Source organism: Pimephales promelas, chromosome 5 (assembly GCF_988280905.1).
Source record: "Pimephales promelas chromosome 5, fPimPro1.hap1.1, whole genome shotgun sequence".
Classification (NCBI taxonomy): Eukaryota; Metazoa; Chordata; class Actinopteri; order Cypriniformes; family Leuciscidae; genus Pimephales; species Pimephales promelas.
Window position 1 is genome coordinate 38,298,463 of NC_142773.1, and position 26,730 is coordinate 38,325,192.

At 37.5% G+C, this 26,730-nt stretch overlaps 2 protein-coding genes across 3 annotated transcripts in view; both read left to right on the forward strand.

Moving 5' to 3' along the window:
• Nucleotides 1-1,572: 1,572 nt before the first annotated feature.
• On the forward strand, nucleotides 1,573-11,509 carry abhd17aa (abhydrolase domain containing 17A, depalmitoylase a). The gene is made up of 5 exons (XM_039676816.2): nucleotides 1,573-1,763; nucleotides 2,605-3,028; nucleotides 7,664-7,858; nucleotides 7,966-8,145; nucleotides 10,328-11,509. Exons 2-5 carry the CDS (start codon nucleotides 2,628-2,630, stop codon nucleotides 10,545-10,547), a joined length of 996 nt encoding a protein of 331 aa, XP_039532750.2. The 5' UTR covers nucleotides 1,573-1,763; nucleotides 2,605-2,627; the 3' UTR covers nucleotides 10,548-11,509.
• An 11,920-nt stretch (nucleotides 11,510-23,429) lies between these two features.
• sema6ba (sema domain, transmembrane domain (TM), and cytoplasmic domain, (semaphorin) 6Ba) overlaps nucleotides 23,430-26,730 on the forward strand; it is a 151,274-nt gene continuing 147,973 nt past the window's right edge. Inside the window, exons 1-2 of one of the 2 annotated variants that reach the window (XM_089131475.1) lie at nucleotides 23,430-23,654; nucleotides 23,747-24,159. The gene's annotated coding sequence lies outside the window, so the exon portion shown is untranslated. Of the gene's footprint in view, nucleotides 24,160-26,730 lie in introns of both variants that reach the window. The other variant, XM_039676830.2, reaches the window with a different exon arrangement.

Below are 26,730 nucleotides of genomic sequence, written 5' to 3' on the forward strand. Positions count from 1 at the left end.
ATGTTTCTCTTCGTGTGGGAGACCCTGAAGCAACCTTCTCTCTGACGACTCTCCTGATATGCTGTCGGTTATCTGATACAAACACAGGACACCATGGCATCATGAACTCACTGGATGTTTGCAAAAGACCATCTGTTAGTCCCTGACATTCATATTTACAGTTACACTTTGACATTTAGGAATTATACAGTAATGTAAGCCGACCTGTAGTACAAATCAGTATATTTGTCAGTAACATTATCTGTGGACTGCATGCAGGATGCTTTCTCATTTGTATAATATATTGTTATATTAACATAAATATATTTTTGATACAATCCTATATTTATACTCATATAAATATAATCCTATATATTTGGCAAGTTATATTTTGAAATATAAATAAATGTATTTTTAAATATGGGTGCACGGCCCAGTGAAACAACCCCAAAGATGTGCACGCTCACACAAGGACAAGACAAATATATGAGTTTAAGGATCCTGTCACCCAAACTAAAAATAAAACCAATCAAGATGACAGGACCCTGACTCTATGTTACTTTTCTTTTACTTGTTGCAGCAGTGTTTTACTCAAGGGCACGTGCTGATAGAATAATGTCAAGGACTGCGCATTCTAGACCTCAACCAACAAAAACTTTTGTGGTAATTATTGTTAAAAGCATAATTGACCACTCATTACAGAAATGCATCTAAATACATTTATAAAGATGTGTTGTGGTTAAATCTAAAATAAAAATTTGTGCTTGAGAAACAAATAGTTCTAACTTGGAAATAAAAACAAGGGGACTTGCTGTAAGTGAGTAAAGCCACTGTCTGTGATTCTATCATGGTCACAAGTTATGTTTGATGCAGTATCAGTACTAGATTAAGAGAGTAATATGAGATAAGAAAGGCCTATAACAGAGGTCCATCTTAACTGCCTTTGTTTTAGTTTTAGTCATAAAAAATATCTAAGTTTACTGAATAAGGCAATGATTGTTTTGTTTTCTTCTCACATCTTCTTCACATCATAAAATGATAATGTATATAGGCCTAATTTGTATTCTACTTTGGGTATAGTCTGCACAGTGAAAAAAGCTTTTCTGCCTTAAATTTTTATGTAAATCAACTTGGATGTTTAAGTCATTCAACTTAAATCACATAAATTAACCTAAAAAATGTGTTGAATCGTGTAAATATTGCTTAACTGAGTTTGATGCATATTTGGTCATTTTATTGATTGTAATGGGAGAAAAAAGGCTCATCCACTTCCAAACATTGTCCAAGAGCATCGATAGAGCCCAAAATCGAATACAAATTTTGAATAAACAGGTTTATTTGTGGTTAAAAGATCACATTTATATTAATAAATTAATATTAGGCAATAATACGTTTTCTTTATTTTTTACCAGTAACTGTAAAACAAATATATAATGTATGTGCGTAATTAATTGTATTATTTATATTTATATTTATTAGGAGTTGAATTATTCTCATAATGTAAAAATAGAGTTTACTTTCAAGACAAACCCATTAAAAACATTACAAATACAGTTTTCCGGTTGAAGGGCTTTTATTGTGAAATGCGGCATATCCGGTGCTGCCTTCGTTTTTTGCCCGAGATGACAACACCAGTGTTGGTGCTAATGCCGGGCTGATTCCTGCCATAATCAGCAAGATGTGTGTCATCCTACTGTCTATTTCCAATCAATACGGATCAAACTGTTAGCGTTTACTGTATCTGTAGGTAGCCAGAGCCCATTTTGTATTTCAGTACCTTTTTGGTAAGTGATGTCTTTGATTCATTTGCCCAGAAATCCAGCTAGTGCTAACTGCTTAGATATCAATTCATAGTAGCTGGATTATTTTTCAAAAGTGGATTATTTATGATCATATCAAGAGTAAACTAATGCACTTTTCTAAATCATTTAACGTTAGATGCATGTGGTGTGCAGTAAAAAATGCATTTGTGCAATGTATAGCCTACCTTTTTGTGTATTGTGCAAATGGTGGATCTTATCATATTTTATGTTTATTGTATTTAATATTGTATCATTTTATATTGAATCTATATTCTTTTGCGTACCATTTTCATGTAATGTTTTTTTTTTGTTACAAATTATATTTTAATATTATTTTATTAATATTATATTCATATTTAGTGGAAAGTCCAAAAAATTTCACAACTTCTTAGTAGTTGATATATTATAAACTTATATACACGCACAATACTTTAGTTATTTGACTTAGCTGTCTGTAAACTTTTACACAAAATCACTTTCCCCCTTTTTTAATATTCATTCACCCGCTGCACGCCTATATTCTTTTTCTGAATTAAGGCTGTGAGCTCTGAATCTGTGATTTAGTTTGTGATAATAAGGGCTCCCCTGACACCAGCCTTATAGTAGTGATAATGAACCCGAATACAGCTTTAATTTCAGTGCCCTGTTAAAATGTCTCTAAAGGTTAATCACACAATAACCAAATCTACATCTCTCTTTAATCCAAATGTCAACCCTCCTTAACATTAAATTACATTCTCACTTGGCTGGAATTCTTTGTTGGCATTGGTTTATATGAATGATATTTTGAAATGTGATAATTAAACCGTGCGATCTTTCACAGGTCTCTAATTTGAGCAGAAGAAAATGAACGGGTTATCCATCAGCGAGTTGTGCGGACTCTTCTGTTGTCCGCCCTGTCCCAGCCGGATTGCGGCGAAGCTGGCCTTCCTGCCTCCGGAACCCACATACACTCTCGTACCAGACCTGGAGTCCACCTCACCTGTGACCTCTAACCTGGGAGCCTCAGGTTTGCGCTCTCGCGTGAGCGCAGGAGGTGGAGGAGCAGGAGGAGGAGGAGCAGGAGCAGTAGCAGGAGGAAGTTCTGGTGACCGGAGTGGTGAAGGCCGATGGAAGCTGCACCTCTCAGAGCGAGCAGAGTTCCAGTATTCCCAGAGGGAGCTGGACGGAACCGAGGTCTTCCTTACACACTCCAGCCGTGGGAACAGAGTGGGATGCATGTACATCCGCTGTGCCCCATCCGCAAGGTGAGGAAGGAGCAGCTTAAAGGACAAGTTCGGTATTTTACAATTAAAGCCAATTTAAGATCGTCCCTGATGAAATAGAATAGTTAAGATTGTTTTTTAGACAAATGCTCCTGTCACGAGAATTTTTGGATTCTGTGTTAGCACCCCCCCCACCTTTACAATGGTAGCATAGGTGCACTCGAACAATCATTCATAAAAACGCTAAAAACTCACACAAAAATCGCTGCAAAATATGCTTTCCAACAGGTTTTATCGTAGTTTTTGTCCGACTTCATTTTCGTCCTGTTTTCGGTCGAAGTCCACAGTAGTAAATTGTCGAGTTCACGTGCGCGATCATTGGTAACTAGATAACTAAGGATCGCGCACGCAAACTCGATAATCGACTACTGTGGACTTCGACCAAAAACAGGAAGAAAATGGACTTGGACAAAAACTACGATAAAACCTGTTGGAAAGCATATTTTGCAGCGATTTTTGTGTGAGTATATCAGTGAACACCCCAGACCATTCGGTGAGTTTCACGTCTTTGTAAACTAAAGTTTTATGCGTTTTTATGAATGATTGTTCGAGTGCACCTATGCTACCATTGTAAAGGTGGGGGGGTGCTAACACAGAATCCAAAAATTCTCGTGACAGGAGCATTTGTCTAAAAAAACAATCTTAACTATTCTATTTCATCAGGGACGATCTTAAAACAGGGCTTTAATTGTTAAATACCGAACTTGTCCTTTAAAGTTAGTTGCAATTGCGACATATATCTGAGTGAAACGGCTTGATTTTATCCATGCAGGAATTGATTGGATGGTTGTGGTTTGCTATTGCTGTGATCTCATGTGAGTGACAGGTTGTCCCGCCCTCATGCCAGTAAACATGTCAGGAAAGAGAATAGATGTCACTGAAGAGGGAGTGGAAGTTATTTTGATTAAAAATTATGAGGACACGTGAATTTGAAGAAGAAGAAAAAACAATGTGCACGGATAAATCGTTTATAATAAATGCAGCAATATTCAATTTAAAGCTCCAGTTGTAACTTTTTAGGTTAAAGGGTTAGTTTACCCAAAAATGAAAATTCTGTCAGTATTTACTCACCCTCATGTTGTTCCAACCCCGTAAGACCTTCGTTCATCTTCGCAACACAAATTAAGATATTTAAGATATTAAGATCGCTCCTGCATACTAGTCCATAGGTTTCTTGAGGGACTGGCTCTTGCTGTCCCCGAAAAGTCATTAAAGACATCGTTAAAATAGTCCAAGTGACTACAGGGGCTCAATCTTAAGTTTATCAAACGACGAGAACACTTTTGTGCGCAAAAAAACAACAAAAATAACGACTTTATTTCAGCTATTCGTTTATTTCTCCCTCTGCGCGAGTCAGGTTACTAGTTTAATAGCGTAAGCTTCTGTTATTGTACGTCACACGCATCACACACACATGACCAGCGTCGGCCAATAGTGAGCCTACGTGTGACGTAGCTCTACGCTATCACACTACGTTAACTGACTTACAGGCTCATGGAGAAGGAAGTGAATAGTTGAAATAAAGTCGTTATTTTTGTTGTTTTTTTGCACACAAAAGTGTTCTCGTCGTTTGATAAACTTAAGATTGAGCCCCTGTAGTCACTTGGACTATTTTAACGATGTCTTTAATGACTTTTCGGGGACAGCAAGAGCCAGTCCCTCAAGAAGCCTATGGAGTGATCTTAATATCTTAAATATCTTAATTTGTGTTCCGAAGATGAACGAAGGTCTTACGGGGTTGGGACAACATGAGGGTGAGTAAATACTGACAGAATTTTCATTTTTGGGTGAACTAACCCTTTAAAAATTCAGACTGAAGTAGCGTGTGTATGACACGCCAATTCGTATTTCCATTTTTGGCGTGCTATCAACATGCATAATCTCTTTTCAGTGTGTTTATCAACGCCGTTGACTTAACGTTATTACTGTATATATAAATATATGACTTACCTCAACCCCGTCCCTAAACCTAACCGTCACTGGGGTTAATGGCATTTATGACTGTTCCCTTACCATCCTAGGAAAGAAAAACAGCTCCCCAGAAGATGTAGATGTACATTTTGCTTTGTTTTGCTTGGAAATTTGACGGCGTGTACAGACACGCGGAATGACACGGACGTTAATGGCGTACGCATACACGCGGATAGCTCAAAATGCATCGAGATAGATAACACGCCACTTGACTCGAAATTGGCGTGTATGTTTACGCAAAAGTCATGATGTCATGTTGAAAAATTAATAATTTAAAATAAATTGGATATGTAAATTAATTGGATAAATTGTAAATAAATAGATATGTAAATAAATTGTATAAATTGTACATTTAGTACATAACCAGCCTGTGTTCAAAACTATTTGCTTAGCTCGTTTCAAAACGTTAAGCTTGTAATAATGTGTTTAACTCTGGTGGATTTCCGCGGGAGATTCGAGCATGTCATTACGTCACATCTGTACACATAAAGAAGAGTCTCGGCTAGTATAAGCTAGATTGGAGGTGGAGATTGAAAGCCTTTTCTCACAGCACTTGATATAATTAAATTGATCAATTTGATGGCGGATCCAGAAAGGTTCAAACGACAATCACCAGTGACAACTAGAGACTCACCCGCTGTAAAATGCAAAAGACTTTGGAAAGTTTGGAAAAAGAGACTGCAACCGGCCCATATGACAACAAGGATAAACATCTGAAGGGTTTTAAATGTAGTCATGCAAGCTGATGATGTTAACATTAAAGGGGACATATCATGCAAAATCCACTTTTTTAACCCTTAGTTAAAAGTGTTTATAAGTACAGAAAAGATGAAAGTATTCTCTTCAGGTGCTTTGTTTATATCTTTATATTCTGTTTTAGTCATATTTTTCAACCTGTTAAGATTTTTCTGTTTTCTATGACGTTTTTTGAACTACAACGTCACCGACATTGACTACCGGTCCAACACTTCGAGCATTATTATTTCTCGCTCCGATTTTGTAGTCCGAGCTCAATGATGCAGAAGGTATGAAAGGGCTAGTCAAAATGTTCGATTGTTGGATCATGTAGTGACCTGAAGCACTTCAAGGATTCCCACTTCAACAACCTCCGCCAGTATAAAGAAGGGTTTGCCGATTGACTTCGTCTGAATGAGAGGTAAATTCCTTCTATCTTTGGAGACGACGAACAGAGCATTTCGATAAGCTGTAAATACCGTTAATAAAAATAAAGTACTTTACTTTCTTAAAACACATGGTGGTCATGGTTTAGCAGTACCTTTGTCTTTCTTTGTTTTTGTTTTGAAGTAACGTTACACGTCTGCAGGATTATTGTTCTTGAGTTTCATCAATGGTCATTTAGCTGCGTTGTTTTCTGATGTTTTTCTAAACGTATCATATTATTAATGCAGATTGTTTGTGGTAAGATTAGACCGTAGTCATTTATCTTGTCAGTGTGCTTGTTTTAACAAGAGAAATTGTCGACTTTCACTAATAACACAAAACAGTTAACTCGCATACCAATACGTCCATATGAAGACGTTGTTCTGCAGGTTCGTCGTCGTCTTTATCAACTCGCTCGCTCTGGCTCGAATATGTAAGGCTTGATGGACAAGTCTTCTGTTGTTTAAATTTTATTAACGTGTGAATAAAAATGTTCTTATATAATCGTATATCTCTAATCAAACTACAATAATGGCCGAACGCGGGGAGTTGAACCGACCGTGAACTCATCGACCTGGAGAGCGGGCGGGGTGTGATGCATCTCCTTTTTATTTAAAGGGGCCGCTTTAAAACGGGTCACTCAAAGACGCACATCAGAAAAGTGGCCTGTGGAGCTATAATAATGAGGAATTCAGACCCAAGCATTGCAGTTATGTTTTATATAGATCACAACGTTATGATTTATATGTAAAAATGAATGATTTAAAAGCATGATATGAAGAGTTCAGATGCAAAAGCCTCTAAGTGCCATTTGAAATTTTAAGTTCAGTAATTTCACTTAAATGGCAATGAAGATTACCTATTAATTGTCATTTAAGTGAAATTACTGAACTTAAATATACAAGCTTGATTAAAATGGTCATTTTAGAAGAAAATTTCAAATGGCATTTAGAGGCTTTTGCATCTGAACTCTTCATATGTACCCTTTAACAATTTGAGAACAAAGTATAATTTGCACGGTTTGACGTTAGATTTAATCAGCGTGATTTACTGCAATAAAGGTCAGAACTAAAGTGAATGTTTCTTACTAGTTCAGAAGACATTTTCCGGTGAAAATTCATGTCAGTCTTACTTCAAAAAAGTAGAATCTGTGATTTTAAATGCCAGTATCCACACCGGCGCGGCGACTGACAGCCGTACATTCTCCTCAAAACATTGGATTCATCCGCGCTGTTCTGAGCCGAGGCACAACTCATGTAAAGTTGGCTGTATTTGTTGGTTTGCGACCTTGTGTCCATCCTCTTGATCACATTCCAGAGTTTCTCAGTGGGGTTCAGGGGTTGATTGGGCTGGCCATGGTTGGCCTGGCTGTGTGTCATGAAGCATTGTCCTGTGGGAGAAAGCAATCCTTTGAGTTGGGAACAGAGCAGAAGGAAGATTTCTTTCAGGATAATCATGCCAATCCCTCTGTTTTGTGCACCATAGGTACACTGTGCTCTTTTCTCATGGTAACGCTGTGGATCTCGGTCAGATGAGCAGCTTCTACATCGGTCTGGGCACTCGTATAAACTGCAACATCTTCTCTTATGACTACTCTGGTTATGGCGTCAGCACAGGGAAACCCTCTGAGAAGAATCTGTATGCAGACATAGACGCTGCGTGGCATGCTTTGCGCTCAAGGTATGTCTGAATCCTGAGACTAGAAAGCAAGCTGCTGTTCTGGTACAATATGGAAATTCAGGTTTATTTTAATTGCATTTTGTATTTCATTTGTGAAATCTCTTCAGGTATGGCATCAGCCCTGAGAACATAATCCTTTATGGGCAGAGCATTGGCACCGTGCCCACCGTGGACCTGGCGTCCCGTTATGAGTGTGCTGCCGTGGTACTTCACTCGCCCCTCACCTCAGGGATGAGGGTGGCCTTCCCTGACACCAAGAAGACGTACTGCTTTGACGCCTTCCCCAAGTCAGTGAACACTGAAAAGCAAAGATGTGCTTAACTCTGTCGGTCACAATTTTTTTAAGAGGTCCTAATTATGATTAAGTTTCATTAGTGTGTACATGGCCATAGCCAGCTATGAGGTCACCTTGGTACATTTTTTTTTTTTTTCATATTGAAAAATAAAACTTTGACCCCAAAAACAAAATCAAGACTTAGAAAAAGCACATAATAGGTCCCTTTAAAGCAATAGGTCCTCAAGGTTATGCATTAGTACAGAGCTTAATTGATATGCAGGTGTGATGAATTGAGGTTATAGGTGTGGCTTATATCATTTATTTCTTCAAAATTAAGTCTTCAAACATGTCTCATGACCCAATAAGATCAAATAAAACTGTAAGTCTCTATTTATGGAAGGAATGTACCTGTGATTGTCCTGCTGCTAGTATTAACGGTGCACTTTGACATCACAGCTCATAGAGAGGGAAAAATCACAGTCCTTTTCACTTTTAAATTGAGCAGTGGTGTATTATAGCACCACTATAATACGGAAAAACACATTTAAATGACCATCAATGAAGAAATTAGCTTTTTAACTGCAAAATAGTGCAGTGATGGCATATGCTAGCTTTTTTATACTGGTCTGACAAAATAACTTACTAAAGGTTAGTCATAATTTATTCACGCCCATTTCGTTCTATACCGTTATGACTTGTATTCTGAGGAATACATTAGCGTTCAGAAGTTTGGGGTCAGTAAGACTTATTTTACTCTGAAAGGATGTATTGATCAAAAGTGACAGTAAAGTCATTTATAATGTTCCTTTGACATTCTGTTCATCATAGAATCCTGAAAAAAAATGTTTTTAACATTGATAATCTAAAAAAAATGTTTCTTGAGCAGCAAATCGGCATATTCGAAAGATTTCTGAAGGATCATGTGACACTGTGAAAATGCAGCTTTGCATCACAGGAATAAATGACATTTTAAGATGTATTAAAATAGAAAACGGTTATTTAAAAATGTTGATAATATTTCACAGTATTACTGATTTTGCTGAACTTAATCAAATGTAGGCATTCTTAGTGTACAAAAGAGCACATTCTGACAAATCTGGTCTGTTCCTAACACAAAGCTGTCATATGACTTCTGAATATACATAGACCTTTCATAGTTATTTTGTGTCCTTGAAGGATGAATGTTCCAATCCTTTTGAAGTATAATTGCATTGTAAAAAAGACCACTATGTTCTTCCAAATGTCCATTTAAAGGGATAGTTCACTTCAAAATGAATTTTTGCTATGTTTTAGCTTACCTCAAGGGCATCCAAGATGTAGGTGTCTTTGTTTCCACAGTATTTTCAATTCTGATATTTTTAGGTCAAACCATTCATATAATGGAGGTCTATGGTCACCACCTCAAAGAGCATGCACAGAGAAGTCCAAATTAAACATGATTTAATGACTCGTAAATGTAAGTACACATTGATGGCCTAAGTCTAAGACACGAAACGAGCGGTTTGTGTGAGAAAACAAACAGTATTTATCTATTTTTTACCCCACTAGAAAGCCCCACTAGTGATCTCTCGTGTGTTTACGCCACTCATTGTTTACACAGAGATTTCAGAAGTGTTATCCTTCACTGTGAAGATCTAAACATATTTGGATATACAGGAATTTGCAATGGAAGACGATTTAGATACATCAACAGACAATGTTGATTTTTTTTTTTTTTTTTTCCCAACCGCTTGCGCAGACAGAAGTGCCCACGACCTCAGATCACTTGGATGTAACTGTGATTAAACAAGGTAAAAATTATATAAATGCTGTTCGTTTTCTCACATAAACCGCTCGTTTCGTGTCTTAGGTGACATTTACGAGTCATTAAATCATGTTTAATTTGGACTTCTCTGTGCATGCTCTTTGAGGTGGTGACCATAGACCTCCATTATATGACTGACAGACAAGAACGGTTTGACCTAAAAATATCAAAATTGAAAATACTGTGGAAACAAAGACGCCTACATCTTGGATGCCCTTGAGGTAAGCTAAAACATATAAAAAAAATTAATTTCAAAGTGAACTATCCCTTTAATTTCCACAGAAAATATAAGCCATACTGATTTGGAACGGCATTAGTGAGTGTAAATGATGGCTGATTTTGGATGGTTCTTTTAATGGCTCTTTGTTGTCTGATTCTGCTCTCTCAGCATTGAGAAGGTGTCTAAAATCACATCTCCGGTGCTGATCATCCATGGGACGGAGGATGAAGTGATTGATTTCTCTCATGGTCTGGCCCTGTTTGAGCGCTGCCCGAAGGCCGTAGAGCCACTGTGGGTGGAAGGAGCCGGTCACAACGACATCGAGCTCTACAGCCAGTACCTGGAACGCCTGCGCCGGTTCATCAGCCAGGAAGTGGCTGCGCAGTAAACACACCCTTCAAAACATCAAGACATGCAGATCTTTCAGGCCTGGGCACTTAATCGTGCTCACGTCCATAAATGGTCGACATGTATGGAAAGCAAACAAACAAGAATTCAGTTCTGGAGGGTTTGTATTTCTATAAACTGCAGTCTCTTTCGTTCTATCAGCCTGGAGCTGAGTTTTCTACTGAGAAGACATCTCGACTTCACACTGAAAAGATCAGAATGTGTGAGCGTCGGTCTCAGGAAGGACCTCAGGACATCTGAGGCGCTCGCTCGCAGTTGATTTGGCTTGTGAATATTTTTTTTTTTTTTTTAATGATGATGATGATGTCATTTGAACAGAGCTAATATCTAATATCTCTTTATGAAGCTCTTATCTTGTGGGTGTTTATGTACTTTCCCTTTTGTTAGGTCTCGTGGGTAAGCAGATGACCAGTCTGTTTTAAAATACAGCATTACCACCTTTTCAGACAAGAACTCTCTGCTGGACAGATTCTGTGTGTGTGCTTGTGTCTATCTTTGTGAGGACTGGTTTGAGGTTTAGACCATCAGAGTGAGGACAGAGAGAGTAAAGTGAGAACATTTGGGCCGGTCCTCACTTTCTGAGACTCCTTTAAAGGCCTGTTTTAGGGTCAACACTTTGTTTTAAGGTTATAATTAGGTTAAGGGTTCAGGTTAGGCCCTTGTGATGTTGTGATGGGTAGGGTAAGGAGCTAGAGAGTGCTTTGTGTCAGTGAATGTCCTCACGAAGATTGATGTACAAGGATGTTGGTGTGTTCTCAACCTTTTTAAGACCATCTGCTGTGTGTGAATGTGTTTTTATTGAATCCTCGGGTCGTTTACACTTGGTATTAAGATTAATATTGGTCGATCGGATCACAAGTAGATGACGTTAAAGGAGTGGTTCACTTTAAAAAAAACTTTTGCTGATAATTTACTCACCCCCATGTCATCCAAGATGTCCATGTCTTTCTTTCTTCAGTCGAAAAGAAATTAAGGTTTTTGATAAACAGTCCAGGATTTTCTCCATATAATGGACTTCAATGGGAACCAAACGGTTTAAGGTCCAAATGAGAGTTTCAGTACAGCTTCAAAGGGCTTTAAACGATTCCAGACGATGAATAAGGGTCTTATCAAGGACCCTTCGAGTCATGACTCGAAAAGAGATTTGTTCATTTTGATGAACGAGTTTGAACAGGAGAGTCACGAACGTGCATCACAGAACAGAGCAAGGCGACCATTTGAGCTTATAAAACTTAAACTTTTTTTATTTATTTTTGAAATGACCGATCGTTTCTCTAGATAAGACCCTTATTCATCGTCTGGTGTCGTTTAAAGCCCTTTGAAGCTGCACTGAAACTCTCATTTGGATCTTGAACCATTTGGTTCCCATTGAAGTCCATTATATGGAGAAAAATGCTGGAATGTTTTCATCAAAAACCTTAATTTCTTTTCGACTGAAGAAAGAAAGACATCGATATCTTGGATGACAGGAGGGTGAGTAAATTATCAGCAAAAGTTTTTTTTTTAAAGTGAACTCCTTTAAATAGAGGTGCAAATGGGGTCTAAGATGTTATTAGCTCGTCCATTTTCGACCACTTCTGGATGTAGTCGAACACATTTGACCAGATTGCTCTTAGTGTAAACGCCCATGTGATCGAATGCATTCGAACAGCCACAAAACTGACTTGATGCGTCAGTTTTATTTGAAGACGAAAAATGTACCAAGCTCAATGTTCTCTCACCATTCCTGATTTCTAACAAACACTCACAGCGTAATCTTGTGGCTGTCAGAGATCTAAAAAAAACATACATTTACACTCCCCTCAAAGAAATCAGGACAAGAGTGGAGAAAAGATACGGATTAAAACACCAGGAATGTGTCTCCCTCGTGTTATCCGATCGTCCAAAACTCTTCATAATACCACGTGGGAACAGGGAGAACTCATTTTAATTAGGCTTCTAGAGATACACTACCAGTCAAAAGTTTGGACACAGAGTTTGTTTCTCATGATTTTAAAATGCTTGAAATTAGTTTTGCTGACAAAATATAAACTGTGCCTGCAGTACATATGAATTTCTTTACAACACTAAAATCTTAATGTTCTTTTTTTTTTAATTCACGTGACCAGATATGTCCACCATACAAGTGGACTATCAGTAGTGTTTACAAACCGTCCTAAGATGCTCCTCATGAAGATGGTTTAATCTGAAATCTAGACAAAGAAGCATAGTTACATAGTTTTGATGACTTAAAGGGATAGTTCACTTTGAAATTAATTTTTGGTACGTTTTAGTTTTCCAAGATGTAAGTGTCTTTGTTTCCGTAGTATTTTCAATTTTTATATTTTTAGGTCAAACTGTTCATATAATGGAGGTCTATGGTCACCACCTCAAGGAGCATAAACAGAGAAGTCCAAATTAAACATGATTTAATGACTCATAAATGTAAGTACACATTGATGGCCTAGGACACGAAACGAGCGGTTTGTGTGAGAAAACGAACAGTATTTATATAATTTTTACCTCGTTACCACAGCCACAAGAGATTACAAGAGGTAAAATGATATAAAAGCTGTTCGTTTTCTCACACAAACCGCTCGTTTCGTGTCTTAGGCCATCAATGTGTACTGACATTTACGAGTCATTAAATAATGTTTAATTTGGACTTCTCTGTGCACGCTCTTTGAGGTGGTGACCATAGACCTCCATTATATGAACGGTTTGACCTAAAAATATCAAAATTGAAACTACTGCGGAAACAAAGACACCTACATCTTGGATGCCCTCAAGGTGAACTAAAACATATCAAAAATTAATTTCAAAGTGAACTATCCCTTTAACTATTATTCTAAAATGCAAAGTTGTCATCATAAAAATAAGTGGGACTAGTAGTGTAGGTCTCCACCAATTATTTTTAGTTTCTTTTGACATCTGTCCACTTGCTTTCCATATCATTATAAAAAGGAGTACCGACTCTGTTTTTAAGAAGCTGCTTCTCTCAGACAAAAGTAAAGTGAACATGCGAGGAAGATTGAAACTGCTCCAAATGGTATGATTTTGTGATGCATCGCGATGTATTGAATCACGGGATAACTATCAACGTAAAGCAGTTGGCTTTTCCAGACCCCCAAAACAGGGACTGAATTTGTAAATATTTCAGTTTGTGGTCCTTTTTTTTCCCACTTTGTCCCCCACACACTGAATTGTGGCAGGTCAATAGATGTAATGAGCACCTGAGAACGACAGGAAAGCTCATGCTATCACCAAAAGATCACGCTACACCTGTTATCCTCACGTTGATTTCTCCTCTTAGCTTGTGCACGTTGGTGTAATGGTGCATAACTGAACTCTGACTTTAACGCCCAAGTCAACCCCAGCCTGATGTGTGATTGACAGTTTTCTGAGCCGTTTCACAATGGGGTCGTGACCTCCATCTACCGCTGACCTCTTGTCTGTGTTTGTCTGCGAGAGGAAGAACTGTGACAGGTTTTTTAATATTACCGCATGCTAGGTCATTGAATCACGTTTTTTGCTATTTCTTATCGCATAATGGTTTGTATATTGAGCTATTTAAGCGTTCACTTCTTGTAAAACAGCCTCGCTGTTATAGACATGCTCTTATGTGTTCAGTGGATATTTAACATGAACTTCCAGATCTATTTTTATAAGGTTGATATCATGTCTTTGCTATATAAACAAACCTTTCACTGTTTAAGAGACGTTTTTAAAGGGATAGGTGTCTTTTTAGCCTGGACATGTAGTTTTTTCTCTTAAAGGGATAGTTCACTCAAATGAAAATCTCTATGACACAATCTTTTTTTCTGTGTACCATGAAAGGATAATTTTTGAATATTAGAAGCTCCTCCATACAATGAAGCATATAGTGACCAGGGGCTGTCAAGCTCACAATATATGATGAATTAGTGAATAAACATTTAAAGGGATGTAGCCACCTAAAATGAAAGTTGTGTCATCATTTCGTTCCAAAACTGTATTACTTTATTCTGCAGAACGCAAAAGACGATATTTTTAAGAGAGTTGGTTACCAATCAGTTTTTGTTCCCATTGTATTTCTTGTCCAAACAATGGAAGTCATTGGAAAAAGAAACCTGTTTGGTTACCAACATTCTTCAAAATATCTTTTTACGTTCCACAGAAGAAAGTTAATCATACAAGTTTGAAATGAAATGAGGGTGAGTAAATGACACAATTTACATGTTTTAGTGGACTACCGCTTAAAAATGTCGTGTTTCTCATACGATGCAAATGTACAGCTTATGTTTATAATACTTTAAAGGAGTAGTTCACTTTTAAAAAAACTTTTTCTGATAATTTACTCACCGACATGTCATCCAAGATGTCCATGTCTTTCTTTCTTCAGTCGAAAAGAAATTAAGGTCTTTTGATGAAAACATTCCAGGATTTTTCACCATATAATGGACTTCAATGGGAACCAAACGGTTCAAGGTCCAAAAGACAGTTTCAGTGCAAACTGCAAACTGTTCAAAGGGCTTTAAACGATTCCAGACGATGAATAAGGGTCTTATCAAGCGAAACGATCCCTCATTTAAAAAAAAAACAAAGTTTAAGTTTTATAAGCTCAAATGGTCACCTTGCTCTGTTCTGTGATGCGCGTTCGTGACTCTCCTGTTCGAACTCGTTCATCAAAATGAACAAATCATTTTCCGAGTCAATTCGTTCATTTCGTTCGTTGAATGAACCAAATGACACGAAAAAAGATTTGTTCATTTTGTTCTTGAACCTTTTGGTTCCCATTGAAGTGCATTATATGGAGAAAAATCCAAAAGTTTTTCTTAAAAGTGAACTACTCCTTTAATAGTGTTTTTTTGGTCCTTTTAGGTTCTTGAAAGCATCTGGTTGCTATATGATTTCACTTTTTCAACAAACAGCTCATAAATTCTTCAACGTTAGAAGTCGGACGTGTTTTGAACACTACGAGGGAGTGTAAATGAGTTTTAGTTTTTTTTTTGGAGTGAACTATTCCTTTAAAGGGGCATTGCGTGCTCTTCAACATCTTGTTTGCTATGTTTTTTAACCTTATGTCTGTATCTCATATTTGTCACAGTAAAACAATCGGATTTATATTGGTCTTAAAAACCACAGACTGCAGGAAAAATAATTTAAGAACATAGCAAACTTTGTGTTAAAGCAGGTGGTGTGCCACTTTCAGTATGCATGTAATAGATAAGATATAAATCGAAATGAAAATGGACTAATTATAGTGTGCAAATTTCAGTGTATATTATGACTTTTTAATAGTCCACGACACGTTAGTATAATATATGAAAATGGTAGGATGTTTTTTAGAGCTCTAAGGAAAAAGGGTTAGTATTCACATCTCTGAACAACCGAGCAATAACGTCGAACCTCTGACAGTGAGAGCTGGACGGAGTCGATTTACTCATCCAGACCCACACGAAACTCCACGTAATGATCATTTGACATGACGCTGCACAACCTTATAACTCTAAAATACTGTATCCCGACCTACAATTTTGTAAGCTAATTTGCTGTATTTCTAGTTACGCTGAGTCACATATCTGTATCGAGATCTGCAAGAAAAGTACTGTATATTTCCAGGTACACGTCTGTATAATGAGGTTATGGTATGTCCCCCTATGATGTAAGATGCATTGTGTGTGTTGGGTAATGTTTTCTTGAACTTTTTTTTAGCTGGAAGATATGATGTACTGTGGTTGAGTAATAAAGGAAAGCTGTAAAGTTACAGTGGTGTTTTTTTACATTTGTTTTCATAGGTTGGTAGATTAGTGGTTGAATGATATGGGTTTTTCAGCGACTAAAATAAGAGCACAAGGCTTGTTTAGTTCTGTTAACACTTCTGTTAATCACTGATGATGATCTTAAATTATCTTAAAATGATTGAACTTGACAATTTTGTCAACTTGACAACTTTAACTGAGGAGTAGTGATGCTACTTTCTTAATTTTCAGTAGGGTTGGGTAACGGGTTAGGGTTTATTCACTTAACTATTGTGATCCCCCCCCCCCCCCCCCAATTTAGTCCTTGCTAGACGAGCATAGGAAGTACCTATTTTATTTCAGCAGAGGGAGGGCTCTTCATTTTTGGGTTAAATACTGTATCCCTTTAAAATCACAAATTTCAAATTCACCAATTTTTGTATCACTGAGATACTATAGCTTTTAAAGTTTAGATTACGTTTTAATTTGAACATTTTAGTAATTTTGTTGTTTTTGTCTTTTTTTCCCCCAATTTTTTATGATTATGTCTGGTTTTTATTATTTTTGTCTTTTTTTCTGAAAGGATCGGTTCCTGTTTTGCATAACGTGTTTGTGAATTTGGGGGCGGAGCTATCGAGAGAGGGGTTTGAGTCTTTCGGGTATAGGGCCGTGTTTGTTTTGGTGATTTCAAATAGAGCTGGTAAGTCTCGTACAAACTCGTTACATGAGAAATTATATACAAATTCACAGACAAGACAATTATGTTCACATTCATGGCACAATTCAAACGGGATCAGAAAATAATTATTTTCAATCATTCACTTGCATTGACGCTTTTTCAACCTAGAGATCCACTTGGAGTTTTACGGATGGGCAAGACTTACCAGCTCTATCAACGTTTCTCAGAAATCGCTTACTCCACCTTCAAGTGACTGCCATTTATTTATATATATATATATATATATATATATATATATATATATATATATATATATATATATATATATATATATATATATATATATTCGAGGGCTTGGAGCCAGAGGGGCGTAAGTGGCATTTGGGGCGAATATAAGTTCTTTATATCAAAATAAAGGTCTCGATGAGCTCTATCCAATGGTGCCAAAAATGCCTATCTGAGATCAAACTGTATTAAATAAAGCAACAAAAAGGCGTATGATATATTTAAATTTTTGTTTTTTTTGTTTTAGAACATGTTTAATGTGTTAATATGCCATACAATGTTAACTCAAATACTCATTTCATGTAAGTATGGTTGCAATCTTTGTGGTTTAAGGTTAATAATACAGGTGATTGAAGCGTGCTCAAAATTTTGTTTTGTCTCTCCTGTAAAGTTTGCTAAAAGCCACTTACGCCCTTCTGGCTCCAAGCCCATATATGTGTGTGTGTGTGCGTGTGTGTGTGAGAGAGAGAGAGACATCATCAGCATAAGGTTCTCGACTTTGCAAGCATAAGTAACTCACGCTTGTAGCTTGTAGACAAACTACAGTTTTAATGTAACTCTTCCAGACCTATAATGTGTGAGTGCATTGACAGACAGATCAATCGAACATACATATGCAAAAGTCCTCAAAAGCAAAACAAGTGATTTGAGCAAAGCTAGTAGCTCACGATTGCTTGCTCCTTGTTCTCAGAATAAGATCCCCAGTGCAAAGACTTGTCTCTAGGAATCAACATCATAGCGTTTGCGTTTCTGAAGGTTCCAACGGTCCGCCACGTCAGAATCTGCGTCACTACTGACGTCCACCGCTAGATGGCAGAATCCCTCTGTCTTCAAACACGATGCACCACTTAGCTGTCAGTCACTACCCACTTCTCAACATCACATCCCACATTCAATAAACCTGTTTGTGATTTTCAGGTCGGTCTCCAGGGATACGGTAATATGTGTGTCTATTTTTACATGCTCCGTGGGTATATCGATTACAAAGTTTTGAAACTGTTAAAAAGTAATCAGGCTAAGTTAAATGGCTTCCTTTCAAGAGTCTGTGTTGTGTTTTTCTGTTAAAATACTCATATCTCCTTCCCCAGCTTGATGTTCAGACTGAGTCAACGGTAAGCAAGTAGATTTTTCCCAAAAAAAGTTACAATACAGATTACCGGCTACCTATATTCTTCAAAATATCTTCTTTTGTGTTCAGCAGAAGACAGAAATTCATACAGGAACAACTTGAGGGTGAGTATGATGACAGAAAGAATTCATTTATGTCATTATGTGTGAACTATCCCTTTAAATCTTCATTTGAGTCAGTCAGTCAGTCAGTCTATAGTTTATTGCCAGACTGCAGGTAAATGTGGCCCAAATCCATTTTTATTTTTTTCTTCTTTGACCAAATGTGACTCAGATCTGTTTTTGTCATGTCAGTGTGAACCGCTCACACAACATGGAATCTGATCCTTTCAATTCCGATTTGGGTCACTTCCAAATGTGGTCCTAAATCCCGACACAGGTTTCAGACCAAATTCTGAACAACAGTCAAATCGGAATTCGTGTGACTTTATGTCACTCTCAGTCTCAACATTCGTCACAATTCTGCACTCATGGGAGTCACTTGTTAGAACAGTGACAAATACACAAGCAAAGCTTATAAGTGTTTAAAAAAAAACGCATCATCGTCTTTGTTTTTTATATTTCCTTCGCATAAATTTGATGGATTCTTCAGCAGATCACACTATAAATAAACATGTAATCGCTTACTTTAATGTTCTCTGTGTTTATTTCCGTATATGTGTGTGTGTTATGGTGTATATATATATATATATATATATATAAGTTGCTGCCTTAAATTAAGTACAATCAGCTTTGATGTTTAAGTAATTTCAGCTTTACTTTAAACTGACTTAAAAGATAAGTTGAATCTTGAATAACATAAAAGGTTGAAAATTGCTTAGTTCACTTTAAAAAAAAAAACTTTTGCTGATAATTTACTCACCCCCATGTCATCCAAGATGTCCATGTCAGTCGAAAAGAAATTAAGGTTTTTGGTGAAAACATTCCAGGATTTTTTTTCCCATATAATGGACTTCAATGGGAACCAAACGGTTCAAGGTCCAAAAGACAGTTTCAGTGCAAACTGAGTCACAAATGTGCATCACAGAACAGAGCAAGGCGAGCGTTTGAGCTTATAAAATTTAAACTTTGATATTTTGTTTTTAAATGAGGGATCGTTTCGCTTGATAAGACCCTTATTCGTCGTCTGGAATCGTTTAAAGCCCTTTGAACAGTTTGCAGTTTGTACTGAAAGTGTCTTTTGGACCTTGAACCGGTTGGTTCCCATTGAAGTCCATTATATGGAGAAAAATCCTGGAATGTTTTCATCAAAAACCTTAATTTCTTTTCGACTGAAGACAGAAGACATGGACATCTTGGATGTTGTGGGGGTGAGTAAATTATCAGCAAACGTTTTTTTAAAAGTGAACTACTCCTTTAACTTATTTTGGTGAGCTAAAGTTTGTCATAACGTATTGATCGTATAATATAAATAGGCTATAAATAATTTAATAATTTTTTACGGTGAATCAGATATTGGCCAGACGTACAACAACATGTGTTTTGCTATACAAAAAAAAGGATCCGAGTAAAAACGTAGCCTATATGCACAAATTAGATTTGAGAGCTGTGGACTGACTCTTCATTTTTAGCTGAACTGATTGGCATTCAGTTGCTACAAAGTGTTATTCTGGCCTGCTGACTTTTGTGGTGGTTTGCCAAATTTTGAAAGTTTTTTTTTTGCACATAGGCTTTCCATTTTGCAAGGCTTGTGCTAAAAACACTTTCTGGAGTGATTTGCTACTGACCTGTGTCCAATTTGTAGATGTCAGAATCGGATACTTTTTCACCCGTTTCATATCAAAGCAGCATCTGTTCCAATGCTTGCCTAAAAATATCACCCGTAATGGTTTCCTGATGCTCATCTCCTCAGCAACAGAAGCAAGGGTGAAAAAAACCTGCCTGACAGGAGTATCACTGAAAAGTATTGCCCTCTCTCTTTTTCTCTCTTTGATCGCAGTTTCTTTGAAGGTTATCAGGGAAACTGGGCTTTCAGAGTCTTGTTTTCACTCCCGAAAAAATATTTGCACTTGCATGTTTCTACAAAACTCCCCCTCCCCCCTATTATTTATTTAAGGAGTACAAGTACTAATTTGCTAATTTGTCTGATTTAAGCATTGCTATTTGATGTGAACGACCCTTGAGAAATGCATGCATGTGCTTTTGATCCTGTGCTTCAGCATGTTTGTAGTCTTTTGAGTGTGCTTTAAACTTTAATGAGTCACACAACCGAATCAGAGGCAGATATCCCACACAACTCGGTGAATCAGCCGAGAATCCATCTGGAAAATCTGCTCTGCGTGTGTGACGGAGGGAGATGAAGCACTGCCGTCTACGCCGCTGAGTCACCTAAAGTGTTGAAATGACACATTTTCTCTGTTTTTACATGCAAAATACATTTTTAGATTCCCAGGATTACTTGTACATGCACTTCATTTTGTGGACTGGGATGCTTTTTAACAAACACTTTCCTTGACTGCAGGTTCAACCATGAATAGACAAAGAATTGCAATGAAATCAACAGCAGAATATTTATATTTAAAAATGTGTCTGCCTTACAAAGCAAATTCTTATTTGCAGTCATTTTATTTGATCTGTAGTTGCCATTTTGTGTTGATATGAAACATATTAACAGTTATGTTAACAATTTTCAGTATTTTTGGTTAAATAAATGCAGCCTTGTCAGTATAAGAGACTTCCTTCAAAACATTCACTGTAAAAAAATATATATATATTATTGGTTTAACTTAAAAAAAATTAAGTAACCTGATTGCCTTAATATTTTAAGTTCATTCATTGAAATGGAAAAATTGAGTTAATACAATGAAAGAGATTGATTTAATCATCAGAAACTCAAAATATTATGTTATCTGAACCAGATAAATTATTTAAGTTGATTTGACAAAAGAAAAAATGTTGTGATTACAAATCATGAAAATAATATATATATTTTTTAACAGTATTGATTCCAATTAGAAACAAAGTGTTTGCAACATTAATAATCTTTCTTTCTCCAACTGTTGGTGGAATCCAGGTTAAATGACACATTTGCAGGTGGGTCATTGGAGAGGTCAGTCAGTGTGATGACCTGTGTCTGAGACGAGATCACAATGTTCTTCATTAAATGGTTCAGTCTGTTGATGTCTATTGTTGCATCGACAGGTGTGGCAGCCAAAACCCAAACATAGATGCTCCAATTAAACGAGAAGAGGCTTTGTTGTCATGCCGTGGTGAGGATTTTTGCATTAAATAAACAGAAATTGAATCATTTATTTTTGTTGAATACATTCTGGATTGTAGTGCATACAATCATATGACAATTCACTGAAAACTCATTCCATAGCCTAATGATAATGATTCTATGACTTTTTTGGCAAGTAGCTACGATTAGGCCTACTGCAAACATTCAGATCTGGGTTCTTCTGACCCAGAGAGCGCAGTTATCATGTTTAGGTATGAAACCGCTTCACAAACGAGTCTTTTCAACCACACATTGTCATTATTTCTTTCTTACAGTAACTGCTATCACTGGGACAAGTTTACATTTCAGATATAAACATCAATGTCTTCGGTTGCGGTCAAAATAGACTAAAACAGCTTTAGTACGTGACTTTTCAAATAAAGATTGTATCAGTTACATCGTTACACCAGTAGGTGGCCTTAAGTGAAAAATGTGTACTTGTTGTAGACCTTATCTAGCCCCGCCCCTTTTCAGCGCTGCGTCTTCCGGTCTGTATATTCAGTGATCTTGCCTAGCCTATTTATGAATGAACGGCTCGTTTTAAAATCTTCCCGCTCTATTGACGTCCGCTTTAAACATTACAATCCTCATGATAACTTTAGTTAACTTTACATTAAGTAAATCCACTTCAAAGCGAATTATTCCTGGACAGCAATGCCATAGCCTAGAGATATACATCGACCACAAAACCGGAAGTTCTAAAACATTACTCTAAAGATGGCGCCATGGCGGCGACCTTTGTTTCTCTGGTGCATAAGGTCTATTAAATAATTTATTCAATAGATTCGTTCAAAAACGCCGATTCATCTAATCAAATGAAGCATTTGAGTGATTGAGGCATTGAATCATTCATTCAAATTGAGTTATTAATTCAAATTAATTATATTTTGGTCAATGCTTTGTCAGGAATTTTAACTTTACTTTAGTTATTTTGTTAGTTATCTTCTCAGAATCGTGATTCTCAATTTATTCTCCATTTTCTCTCTCTCTCTCTCTCTCTCTCTCTCTCTCTCTCTCTCTCTCTCTCTCTCTCTCTCTCTCTCTCTCTCTCTCTCTCTCTCTCTCTCTCTCTCTGTGTGTGTGTGTGTGTGTGTGCACACTTATTTTGGCATGAACCGATTGAACATGATTGCGAGTCAATCTTGACTTTTTGTATTTGTGTGTGTGTTTTTGGGGGAGGTCTGTTCTTGGTGTAATTTTTATCCTATTGGAATCTTGATTAAGACTGTAATTATAATTAGCTTTATAATAGCAATACAAGTTTGAGGGAAGTGCTCTCCAGTAACTATTAAAAATCTTATTGCTCAGATGTTGCTCTTTCAAATCTAAGAAGCCGTAACGGAGATGTCAAATATGATTCATTCAAGTATCGACTTTATCTCTGATGTTTCTCCTGATGCCATTAACCACATTGAATTTTTTCCCTCAAAGTTAGCCTATAAATAAAGCAAATATTTCACTATTTCAGTTTTATTCACTTTAAAATTTCATGTATTTCATGAAATTAGCCATTTCTGGGTGAAAACTGTTTTAAACTGTCACCAATCTGGTTTTGGAAGAATTTGATTTGATTTAGGCTAATTGATTTCATATTGTGGCTTCCACTGCTCAATATTAAATATGGTCTTGAGATATTGTTGAGATCTTTGCTAAATCTCTGAGGACGTGCGAGATTAACAGGGTATTTTTCTCAAGGGACAAATTGAGAAGAATGCTGGTCTCCAGCTTCTCTTTCATTTAATCTATAGAAGAAACAATTAAGATATTAATTAGAACAAATTATCCAAGGGTGTACACTTTGCCTAACCGATTGCAGGTTATCAGTGTGTGTGCGTGTGTGTGTCTGTGTATGTGTGCGCGCGCGCACGCGTGTGTGTTTGAGGGAAAGACAGAGAGAGATCCATCCCCCTCTCGGATGGTTAGGTTCCTCATTCTGAAGCCCGCGGATGATGCTCGTGTTTACGCAGCGCTCGGCGTCTGACCGGTGGATGTAAATATCAGTTTATACGTCGCACATACTGATTCATGAACATCGCCAAAGGATCCGCTGGAGAGACGTTCCGTTCCAGACTGCAGGTGGATGTATGGCGTTTTTAACAATCACTTAAACCAATCTCTCCTCTGACATTGATATCTTCATATGCACGTGAATCTTCTGCTTTTGAAAGGGCTTTCAGCGGGCGGGCACACACTGCGCCGTGCGTCTTAACGCAGGGCTGCTCTTTTGGACCCGTGCCACGGTTGTCTGTCTCCGTCCGTTCACCCAACCACACCTACCCGTTATATCCTCACCGAATTGCAGCAGCAGCAGCGTCCCCACACAGGATCCCGACTGATCCCGACGCGAAGGGGACATTGTGTCTGAGTGAGCGGGTGGAAGAACGCGGATCCACTGCGCTATAAACGCCTGGTGCGCACCCGACCCGCTCAAAGACGCCCGTGTTTTACCGACATGTCAGCCCGGTGCGCGTGATCGCTTTGGAGGAGAGGCAGGTGAAATTACCAGCTTTGTCCCGCATCCTGCGCCAAGAAGAAACGCATCACCTTGGGGATTTAAACACACCGACATCCAACTTACCAGGTAAGCCGGCCAGTCACTGTGGCACAGATGTAATGCAGAGTCAGAAATTAACTTTTGTAATTTAGAAAATGGACAGCAGCGGCATTTTGTCAGGGTTTTAATTGCTGTTTGAAAATTTTTCCATCACAAACACTTCGCTTCCCAGTGTCTGATGCTGAGGCACTAACTAAACCCATAACCATTGGCCTAAAATAATAGGTATTGTGAAAAATACACAAACAGAGGGTGGCTCCCAGGCTGTAAATATATGGAGCTTTTTTATGTCACTTTATTTGCCCCGAGCTCTTGTTCATTTCTGACAATGATGCACATTAGATCTTGTAGGTTCACCAAGCCAATATCCACCCTAGTCAGAAAACCCTGGAGGAATATTTATGAAATAGCATTGACATTTGGAACCAAACTTAATGGGATTCATAAGAACCCTAACTCGATAAACTCTCATTCTTTTTTTAAATTAAAAATGTCTGTTTGTGTTGTACTGGAACAATGTGATGCTACTGGGCAGTTATTAAAGGTAATCACATGGAAGCGAAGAGTTTGTGGAATATTTTCCTTACATTCTTTTTGATGAAGGGCATTTGTTAGTACTTTTGGGAATTGTGTGTTCTGGAAGATCACAATAAGTCCTTAAAGGGTTTTTAGATCAACCCAATTTATGAATGATTTCGTTCAGATTCAGAAAACAAATGAAAAGCTTTCTGTCGCTCCATTGACAGCCTACGCAACTACCACTTTCAAGCTCCAGAAATACAGGAAAGGCATTTTCTTTTAGCACCAAGTCTTATGTGTGTTGATGCAAGAGCAGACGGTGTAAAGTTAATGCGCGTTGGAGATTCATATTTTGTAAAAAAAAAACTTGAAAGTGGTAGTTGCGTAGCTGTCAATGGAGGGACAGAAAGCTCTCTGATTTCACCCAAAAATGAAAATTCTGTCATTAATTACTCAAACTCATGTCGTTCCAACCCTCTAAGACTCGTTCGGAACATAAATGAAGATTTTTTTAATGAAATCAGCAACCTGATCTCACGGGAATTCGTACGAATTTTACGAGGTGGCTAATTCGTAACAATTCGTACGACCTCACTCGTACGATTTTGCTAAATGGTACATATTTTACGAATTAGCCAATTCGTACGAATTCGTACGAGTGATTCAAAAGTGGCTAATTGGTACTAATTCATACGACCTCACTCCCATGTGACGGTTATGTTTAGGGGCGGGGTCAGGGGTAGGTCATTCGTACGAGTTCATATGAATTGGCTAATTCGTAAAATATGTACCATTTAGCAAAATCGTACGAGTGAGGTCGTACGAATTGTTACGAATTAGCCACCTCGTAAAATTCGTACGAATTCCCGTGAGATCAGGTTGCTGATTTCATTAAAAAAATCTTCATTTATGTTCCGAACGAGTCTTAGAGGGTTGGAACGACATGAGTTTGAGTAATTAATGACAGAATTTTCATTTTTGGGTGAACTAACTCTTTAAGATGGTTAATCAAGTAATATTTACATAGTATGTACAAGTCATACATCCTGGAGTAATATATATATATATATATATATATATATATAACTTTCTATTTGAATATTGTATAGGATAGGTTACTGTAGGATTTGTTCTGGATTTGTCCAGGATTGTTTTGATTCTTGCTATTGAAATCTTTGTATGTCTTATACTCAAATAATGTTTTTCTGCTGGACATTTAAAGAAAGTCACAAGGAAAATATGGCACTGTTCACATTCCTTTAGGAATGTTATCTGGTCGATTGGGCTCTTTTTCTGCTCGTTTTCATTCGGCTGGATTTCAGTAGCCTGTCTCATAGTTCATGCATGCGAGATCCATATCTTGCAAAAGTGTTTCGTTTGTAATTCGCTCACGTGCGGGGTGAGTGATCTGATGCGGTGTGGTTTCACTGGTTCATCGTTCTATTGTTGTGAATGCATGCACACTCCAGGCCCGCTGATGCTTCATAATTCTGCGGCTCTTGCTGGTAATAAACAAACCTCTCCAGTGCCGGGCTTATGTAAAGCACGTTTTGCATGTCAACAGAGTTTCTGAAGACAAAGCTTTCATATATTGGCTGGGAGGATATCTGAGCAGTAAGATATGGGGATCATTTCACCATGTGCTTTGGGATATACATGCATGACTGAAATGCAATCGCCACCTGGATTCAGCCTTTGTTCTTTACGTTCTATATGTGATGATTGTCAGGGTTTATTGCTCTATAGTAGGTTTGCATTATTTATAAGCTTAGTTAAGAGGAATTGGTTCCTTTGTTTCCAGGGAAAACCAACCATTTATAACTTCAACTTAACTGGGAGCAAGCTTTGAAAAGCTGTTGTGGTGGTCGTATACCGTGGCACAGTGAGGCTGTTAGGATTACCTGGTTTACAGTGGAACCATAGGACTACCTTCACCAAAGAAGCTTTCAGGATGTTTACATTTAATAGATTTTTTTAATGATGTCTAATGGTGTCAAGTTCATTGCAGTGTGTTTTATGGAGCTACAACTGTTAATTTGTGAACATTATAGTTAATGCATAAGGTATCTTGAACTAATA